At 52.0% G+C, this 9,148-nt stretch overlaps 1 protein-coding gene across 3 annotated transcripts in view; it reads right to left on the reverse strand.

Moving 5' to 3' along the window:
* Positions 1–9,148, reverse strand: part of AGAP1 (ArfGAP with GTPase domain, ankyrin repeat and PH domain 1) — a 411,226-nt gene continuing 402,078 nt past the window's right edge. For all 3 annotated transcript variants that reach the window (XM_005871712.2, XM_005871713.2, XM_014544150.1), the window contains 2 exons: positions 3,347–3,602; positions 1–206 (listed from right to left, as the gene is read on the reverse strand). In XM_005871712.2, coding sequence (XP_005871774.1) covers positions 3–206; positions 3,347–3,602 — 460 coding nt within the window. In that variant the 3' untranslated portion in view covers positions 1–2. The remainder of the gene's footprint in view (positions 207–3,346; positions 3,603–9,148) is intronic.

Here is a 9,148-nt window from a genome sequence, read left to right on the forward strand (position 1 = left end):
CCTCAGATGATGGTGGGCACCCGCCCGCTGCCGCTGTTCCGGTTATTGCTCTTCCGGGACAGGTTGGGGGTGGCCATGAGCACGAAGCGCTCGTCGGGGCAGCCGTACTGCAGCAGGACCTCGATGCACTCCTGGCTGGAGGCCTGCCGGGCATAGGCCAGAGCCGTGTTCCCGTGTGCGTCGCGGGCCATGACGTCCACCCCGTACTGCGGAGGCAACAGAGCCATGTTAGTGTCCAGGGGGAGGAGGCCAGGGCAGCCGAGGACGAGGACCGCCTGCCCGGTGTTGGAGGACAACCTGGCTCCAAGGTGCATGCTTCCAGGCAAGAATGTGCTTTTGCAACTCAAAGCCCCTCCTCCGTGCAACTGAAATGGACCATAGGTGACTCTAGTTTTGCTCTGTCTGTTTTGACCTTGCAATTGTAAACACAAAAAAACGATCATTCTAAAATCTCAGAGGCAGTTTGTTTTCATTGTGGGTCACACACAGTTAATACGTAAGAGCTAAGAAAAAATCGCCTATAATCTATCCACGGATAATCTTGGTTAATAGTTCCGCGTATTTCCTCCAAATGGTTTTCCTTTGGGTCTAAATGTGTAATTGCGGTAAAACTTACACAAGTAATGTGTATCTTTTCCCCCCCTTTACTGAACACTGTACTGGGATCATTTTCTCACATCATTAACAATTATGCAAAAGCATGACAGGTTATAGCCACCCGGTACTCCTCCGCGTGAACTAACTCGGGCTCTGCCCTCGGCTGCCATGCGCTCTGTGTAACACTGTCATTGGTATACATTGTGCTGTGATGTGCGCTCTCACACTGATGTTTCTCAGGGTCTCTGATTACTAGATGCTGAGAAGACAGGGAGATACTAGGTTCACTGCACTGACACTTCCGCGGTTCTTGCTCTCGAAAAGGATGGCGGCCCTGGCCACGAGGCTCAGTTGGTTAGAGCATCGTCCCGATAGGCCAAGGCTGCCAGATTCAACCCCCCGCAGGCACATACAAGGAGCAACCAGTGAGCGCATAAATAGGTGGAACAACGAATCGATGTTTTTCTCTCTCTTGCTTCCTTTCTCTAAAATCAATAAATAAAGAAAGAAAGGAAATGGGTGGACCGATGCTGGCCAGGTGGCGCAGTTGTTTAGAGTGTAGTCCTATGCACCAAAAATTGCCTGTTTGAAACATGGATGTGAGAGCGAAACATTGATATGGGACGTAACTGATTGATGCTTCTCTCTAAAAAAGAAAAATAATCAAATCAAATCAAATCAATAAAAAATCTATATTTTTTTAAAAAAGGGTGGACTGACTTCCACTCCCAACAGTATTTAGGAATCTTGCCAGCATGGAGCGATGCAATTAAAAGGACTTTTGGAGGGAAAGATGGTATGCACTTTGTTATGAAACTCTGCTCCCCTCCTCCCCCGCGCAAGTCCATAGGGTGGAGCCCTAAACCCCAGCACTTCAGAGCGGGACTGTACAGTCACACCTTGCTTCTCAAAGGCCTCCCATCTTGAACAATTCGGTTCCTGACCAAGTTGTTCCCAGAAAAAATGTCTCGGTTGTCAACCAGACTTCAGTTTTTGACCTGACAACCCTTTTATGCTGATACCTCAGCATGACAAAAGGCCTTTCTCAGGCAACGAAGGAGAGACTGCCTTTGTTGCTTGCAAATCAACAATTAGCACAAGTTTAAAACATGAAGAGGCCATCAAGAGTGCTAATGTTGCTAAGGGTGTGAAAGAGACAATGACCACAGGCAAGTGAAAAATTGTTGTTGATTGGATAAAGGAAAAGCAGTGAGCCAGTGACGCATTTTGGAGGCAGTGATATTTGAACAAGCAAAGACTGCATGCTAATCTGAAAGACACCCCTGGACCAAGTGCTGAAAGTGATTCCTTTGAGGATAGGAGGGGTGGTTTGATAAATTTAAGAAAAGAAGTGTGTGTTTATAGGTTAAACCAGTGATTCCCAAAGTGGGCGCTACCGCCCCCTGGTGGGCGCTGCAGCGATCCAGGGGGGCGGTGATGGCCACAGGTGCATTTGTTTTAACTTTTTTTGTATTACCTTTCTATTCTGAGTTCAATAAATAGTTTCATAATTTCAAACTTCAATGTTTCTAATTTACACCTTTCTTTACTATATTTTACGAAAAAGGTAGAAACATTAATACATATATCTTTCTGTTTAATTGCTATTAAAATTTAAAAAAAATTAATTTCCAGGGGGCGCTGAGTAATATTTTTTCTGGAAAGGGGGCGGTAGGCCAAATAAGTTTGGGAACCACTGGGTTAAACAGTACGTGAGACATGTATTGTATATAAGAAAGGTTAAAACAGGGAATCAATCATTTGGGGGTCTGGAACAGATTAATTCAATTTATATTATTTTTAATGGGAAAACAATGATTTGGTTTCCAAACAAATCGCTTCTCGAACAGCCTTCTGGAATGAATTAAGTTTGAGAACCAAGGTGCCGCTGTCTTTGGAGACAGGGCCTTCAGAGAGGTAATGAAGGTCATATGGGTGGGGCCCTAATCTAATAGGAATGGTGTCCTAAGAAGAGGAGGAGACACCAGGGATGCGCTCACACACAGGAAAGGCCCCGTGAAGACACAGGGAGGGAAGGCATCTTCGACCTGGCCCTCACCTTGATCTGGGACTTTTGGCTTCGGCGACTGTGAGAAAATAAGTATCTGTTGTTGAAGTCCCCAGTCTGTGGTATTTGTTAGAGCAGCCCGAACTGACTAACACACAATTGTTACAGTGAGGCTGAACATTTGAGTGATTTTGATATCTGGGCATCTAATTCTCTCCCCATTCCAGCTTCATGACAAATGTTTTGTTGGGAATTAAAAAAATAATTTTCCCCAATAAAAATCAATCAGAATAGCCCAGACAAAGCCCTCTGACAAACTCCTACCACATCAAATCTCACAGTTTAGGGTCTACTATTTTTGTGTTATGTGAATGAAAAACCCCAACGTTTGTAATCCATTCAGTTTTTATCCTTCTTGTCTATCCCTACCGCCTAAAAAATAATGGGAGTTTTCTTTTTTTTGTGTGTGTGTGTGTGGACAAAGACGAGAGACCCCCCACCCACCATGATGGACCCAAAGGGGTACCCTAAAAAGGTGAACGAAGAGTCCCCACCGGAGGACGGCACATCCACTGACTTCCTTCCTGCCTTTTATCAGGAGGCCTCACACAGGTGAGCCCTCACGGCAGGAGCCTCCAAACGGAGTCCTAGGTTCCCTACTGCTATTGCTGCCCACATCCAGGCTGGCACCCGCGGTGCCCACAGTGCCTCCGCCCCTGGCCGGGCAATCGGGCAACCTACCCAGATCAGGAGCTGCGCCAGGACCACGTTCCCCTTCCGGCAGGCCAGGTGCAGCGCTGTGCGGCCGTCGCCTTCCCCGCAGGTCTCGTTCACCTCGTCCCGGGAGCCGTGTGCCAGCAGCAGGATGACCGCCCGCAGGTCTTCGTCGGCCGTGGCCCGCAGCAGGTGCTGGCCCAGGGACAGCTCGGTGCAGGGCAGTGGGGCCAGGAAGAGCTTCTGCTCATACTTGGCCCGGATCCATCGCTCCTTCTCTTCCCTGCAAGAGGCAGGCATGGTCACAGTCAGGCAGGGCCACTGAGGCGGCACCCCGTCCCGGCACCCTGCTCACCAGGAAGTGTGGAAGGGGAAGAGAAACAATGGGAGACAAGTGTCTTTGCCAGCTTGGGGAGGCCTGGGGGAGAGGTTCACCTCTGGTTCACAAAGTGGGGCACCCCACCAGCAGCATCGGCACCCCGGGGAACTGGTAGCAATGCAGGTCCCCAGGCCTCATGAATCAGAACCGCAGAGGAGGGTGTTTCAACCAACCCGGCAGGCGGTTCTGATGCCCTGAGGTGTCAGTGCAGTGTAACTTAGTATTGCCCTGTCCATGGCCTTGAGCTCTCACTTGATTTCCTTTGCTTTCACTGCAGAGTTTGTGCCCCTGAGGAATCCCGCTCCTGCCCAGCACCCATCGGGCACCATGCAGGGCGGGTGCCACCGGCATGGAGGTCCATTCTCCCGTAAGGACAACGGTGAGTCAGGATCGAGGACGCTGGGCTGGAGTTGGGGCAGGATAGTGGTGGGCCGCCCAACCTGGTGTGACCTGCTCTTAGACTTCCCAGGAGTGAGGTCTCCTGGGGCTCTAGTCAGCGGTTCTCAACCTGTGGGTCGCGAACAATGAAAATACATCCTGCATATCAGATATTTACATTACGATTCATAACAGTAGCAAAATTACAGTTATGAAATTTTCATAGCAACGAAAATAATTTTATGGTTGGGGGTCACCACAACATGAGGAACTATATTAAAGGGTCGCGGCATTAGGAAGGTTGAGAACCACATAGACACTTCCAGTGAAGAGCCCACTGCTACAAACCCCGTATGAAAGGCAGAGGCTCGAACGGGGAGGGTTAGAGAAGACACAGCTGCCCCGTCACCCTGAGCAACTCTGCCATCACATCCCTGACTCCTTAAGTGAGGGAATGTGTAGGGCCCAGCCGAGGAGACAGGACCAGCTGCCAAGGCCAGAGCTGGGCTAGGGGTGCGGAGGAGGGATGAGGTTGGGGAAGGGGTGGAGCCTTGGTTGTAGTAACAGTGGCAGCTGGAGCCCCTCCCCCAACAGCACAGTTCATGGAGAATGAGCTTCAGGAGCTGGGTGGGTGTGATGACAACGCTCACCCCTCCTCCAAAGGGGCTAGGACACTGCCTGTGACCCTGGGAGGAGGGCTGGGAGAAAGGGGTGGGGGGACAGGGTGAAAAGGAGGAGACCGACAGCAAGGTGTGTTTATGGTGACCCAGAGGATGGGACCCGGCCACTGACTCGGCATTCCCTGGCTACCAGGTGGCGTGTGGTTTTAGTTTCTCCAAAAGGGACATAAGAGACATTAAAAATAGCTCAGCAACTCTCAACACTTTGCAGCACTGTTAGGAAAAAAAAGGTCGGGGGGCAGGGAAATGCAAGAGACAGAAGCAAGCAGCTCTCAGGTGAGGAGGGTCAGGGGAGCAGGGGAAGGGGCGCTATCCGGACAGATGCATCCTAGAGGCAGGAGCGGAGAAGGAAAGCCCTGCAGACAAGGAGTGGCCGCAATTGCCCACAGGGACTTAAAGGCACAGCGCTCACAGCCCCTCCGAAACCCAGCATTCTCCCGGCAGAGCAACCAGGCCCAGCTCCAGCGGCACTGAGGACCAGTTCTCCAGAAGAAAACTCATTACCCGGACGTTTTTTTCTTCCGAAGGACGGAAAAAAGCCTTGTTGACACCTTTTACCCGTGTTGACACTGCTCCTGGCGGTCTAGTGTCTGGTGAGCCCTAATCTGCTTTTAAATACTTAGGCAAACAGATCCCTCCACAGTAAGTCAGGATTAGTTGTGCTTCACTTCCTGGTCCCTGCGAGTGACCCCACAGTGACCCCTGACCCTTTCCATGCGGAGATTTCCAGGCCAAACTCTGGGCTGCAGCTGAGCAGCCGCCCCAGCACCCCCAAATGCGACTCTGGCTCCCGCGGGGACAGGCGTGCTGTCTCCACTTGGGCCAAAACACAGGCCCCGGCACATGGGCCACGTCCCTGGGACAGCAGCGCAGACGAGAGTTGGACGCCCCAGCCACACCGCGAGCTCAAGCTCTTTAAGAACCTTATTTAAAATGTATTAAGCATATGTTGATGCATTTCATAAATCACCCACGAGAAAGAGCAAGACGTGAATGAGATGAAAAGCAACAGTGGTGAAGGATACGTCCAGGTCTTCAAGTTCCAATTTGCTAACTCTAATTCGGGGTAGGCATTAAAATCAGAGCTGTTTTATTCTGCTCCGCTTGGTTTTAATCCTCACTGCCAGTCACCCAGGGATGAACCGAAGAGCAGAACGTGGAAATCTAGTCCGGGCCGCAATGATTCCATTTTCTTTGTGATATTCAAATGCCCCAAAGAATGAGGGTGAGCCCACAGCTTCTGCATCCTCTCCTGTGGGGCATGTGCGGGGTGGCCGTCACCCCACAGACAAGTTCACCTGAATTCACTGAACTCGACGACCCGCGTCTGAATGAGCATCCTGTTTAAACTGTGCTCTGCTCTGAAAAGTCAGTGTTTAAAGGCGGTTCTGGGTTGGGTGGGGCTAAAAATGCTGGCTCTTTGGGGCACCTTCACCAGGAGAAGGGCTCTAATACTGTGTGTACGGAACTAGGGGCAGGGTGTTGGAGGGGCTGCGTTAGCCTCTCGGCTGGTCCACCTGCGACCTTGCGGGAGGGGCAGGGTGACTATTCCTGATAAGGGCTTTAGCACCTCCAACACCTGCAGAACAGGCTGACACATGCAGGCCTGAGGGCACTGCAAGGGACCAGGCAGGTGCAGAGCCTCCAGTGGCCTCTGGGTGGGCTGCCTCTCCCTGCCCCATGCCCCTCACTCTCCACTAGGACACCCCTAGGTCTGATCAAAGTGTGGCTTTTATTATTGGACAGAACCACAGCTTTTCACCAAAGCTCCTTGTGCTGTGGATCCCACAGGACTGCAACGTTTCGGTGTATTTTCAGACACCAAGAGGCAGACAGAAAGCTGAGAAGTCGGGACACTGGGCTCCCTGCTGTTCCGGGTGCTTCTTTTCTGTAGCTGAAATCCAGCCCACAGGGGCAGAGGATTCCAGTGGGTATTCTGGGTACTATTACTATCACGTAGACCCCCTTTCCTGCGCTTGTTGCCCGCCCCGCCCCGACACACTAGGGGAAGCTGAAATCAGGGTGCTTTTTGCAGAGACACAGGGAGAGGAAATAGCCGTGGCATCAGCATTAGAGACCATGGGGTTTGTGTGTCTGCTTTGTTCTCCGTGCTGCAGACTTCTGCAACCTCCCTAATGCCTTGGTCCGCCTTTCTTCATCTGTAAAATGGGCGCAGTGATGTCTACAGCAGGCACGGTGGCTGTGGATGTGAGGCCACGGGTCTGGACGATGTGCTGGCCACAGCTGTCACTCTGCACAGGGCAGCTGTGGAGGGTGTTGTGAGTAAAAAGAATAACATCTGTAATGTCACTTTGCTATCAGGTAGGTAAGAGCTCGCCTCTGGGCTGCTGTGTGTGTGACACAGACGTGCTGACTACACGGCAGGTGGGGCCGAAGTGCCTGCAGGGTGCTTCGGTCTCTAAATCCCAGTTGTCTGTACAAATGAGCTTCCCATGGTCACCGTGCCTGGCAGGGTGAGAGAGGGCCCTGGCCAGGGGCCTTGATAAACCCATCCGTGTCTTATGGGCCACCCCTCCTCCCAGGCAGGAGGGCCCGAGGCACTGGGGCGAGGGGTGCTCAGTTGGTTCACATATCCCATGGCTGTTAGGATCTCTTGGCCAAGTCTGGCCAGCCCTTGCCTATAGCCTTGAGATGTCTAAAGTCTTCCTGGAAGTTTGGACTGAGTTATGTCCCCTCCCCCAATTCAAATGTTGACCCCCCGATGCCCAGTTGTAATGCATTTGGAGGTAGAGTGTGTAGCAGGTAATTCAGGTTAAATGAAGTCATGAGGGTAGGACCCAATCTGATGGGACTGGTGCTTTATGAGACACTGGACACCTCTCTTTCTCTTTCTCTTTGTCCGTCTGTCTCTCTGTGTGCACACGGGGAAGAGACAGACCATGTGAGAACACAGCGAGGGGTCGCCATCTGCAAGCCAGGAAGAGGCCTCACCAGAAACCAACCCTGCTGACACCTTGACCTTGGACTTCCAGCCTCCAGAGCTGTGAGAAGGTCAATGTCTGCTATTTAAGCCCCTAGTTCTCTGTCATTCTCTTTTGGTTTCTGTGCCAACAGTTCACATGTTAAAGGTGGACACGCGAACGAAGATGCTTTTTCTGCCTAAAACCAAATATTCTGTTAAAACCATTCGCCCCAAGCAGCCATGATGCAGAAGCACAAACACCCTCATTGTCGCCCTGATGTCCCAGTCTCGCCTCCGGGACCCCCTGTCTTGGCTGTGCTTTAATCTCCCCCAAGGAAGGCCAGTTCAAGAGCAGAGGAGCCGGCAGTACATCACCTCCCCTCATTCCAATCCCCTGGAGGCCCGCTGCTCACAGCCCCTGTTAGCTAATGAGCTAAAAAATGAATTATTGGCATGGCCGGCCGTCAGCAGGAAGGAGGAGGCCGGCTCCTCATTTGAGCCCCTTGCTGACACACCTTTAAATAAATCAACCGCACAGAGCGAGAGAAAATGAGAGAACGAGCAACTAATCAGAAGACAGGCACACTGACCAAATCCCCCCCAAATAAAGACACAATTGAAGGCAAGGGAGTAAACATTTTCTTCTCTTCCTGCCTAAAACAGAGATATTTTGTAGGTGTATCCCCTCCTCCCCGGGCCCCGTCCAAGAAATCACGTGGTGTGTGAGCCACAGGATTTGGGGATCAGAGGATGGGGGTGGGTGGGTAAGGTAGCAGGAGCTGTGTGTCCACTGAGGCTCTCAGAGCTCTGCTGGGCTCGGATGGTGCTCGGGTCCTACAGCCCAACAGACCAGGCTTTGCCACACTTGACCTTGAGGGGTGATGGCATGGCCAAGGCTCTGTGTGTCCCCCAAAGATGATCCCTGTGATACAGCCTACCTCCAACCTGCAGCTTCCGTGCCTGGCACATGGAGGCACCTGCTGGCGCAGGCGATGCCGCGAGGGCCAGCGATGAGGCCGTCTCCACTCCAAGGCGTGCTCACTGTGACAACGCTGAGGGTGACAGTAACTGCTACAGACAATGCCTGATAACACGGGGCTCTTCAAGGGACCCTGGAGCACCTTCCATGTTTTTTACAAAGAAGCCACACACCAAATACTGAGCAAAACGCTAACCTGTGGCCATACTTGGAGAAATTCTGACAAAAAAAGCAAGGCTTCACGGGAAAAACAGATGTATCAATATGTTCCAAGTTCCAGAGAGGGGAGGGTGGAGAGCTTAGAGAGACAACGGTTTTCCCTTTTTTGAAATAGGGCGGCTGGGCTGGAAGGCCTGGGACCCTGCACTATCCAGGCAGGACAGGTCTGGGGTCAGAGCGAGGCTCCCAGATGGGCCCCGAGGGCCTTCAGGACGCGCTCAGGGCTTGTGTGGCTGGGCCGCAGGGACTGAGCTCCCTCCCAACCTGCTTG

The sequence above is a fragment of the Myotis brandtii genome, unplaced genomic scaffold, assembly GCF_000412655.1.
Source record: "Myotis brandtii unplaced genomic scaffold, ASM41265v1 scaffold354, whole genome shotgun sequence".
Lineage (NCBI taxonomy): Eukaryota > Metazoa > Chordata > Mammalia > Chiroptera > Vespertilionidae > Myotis > Myotis brandtii.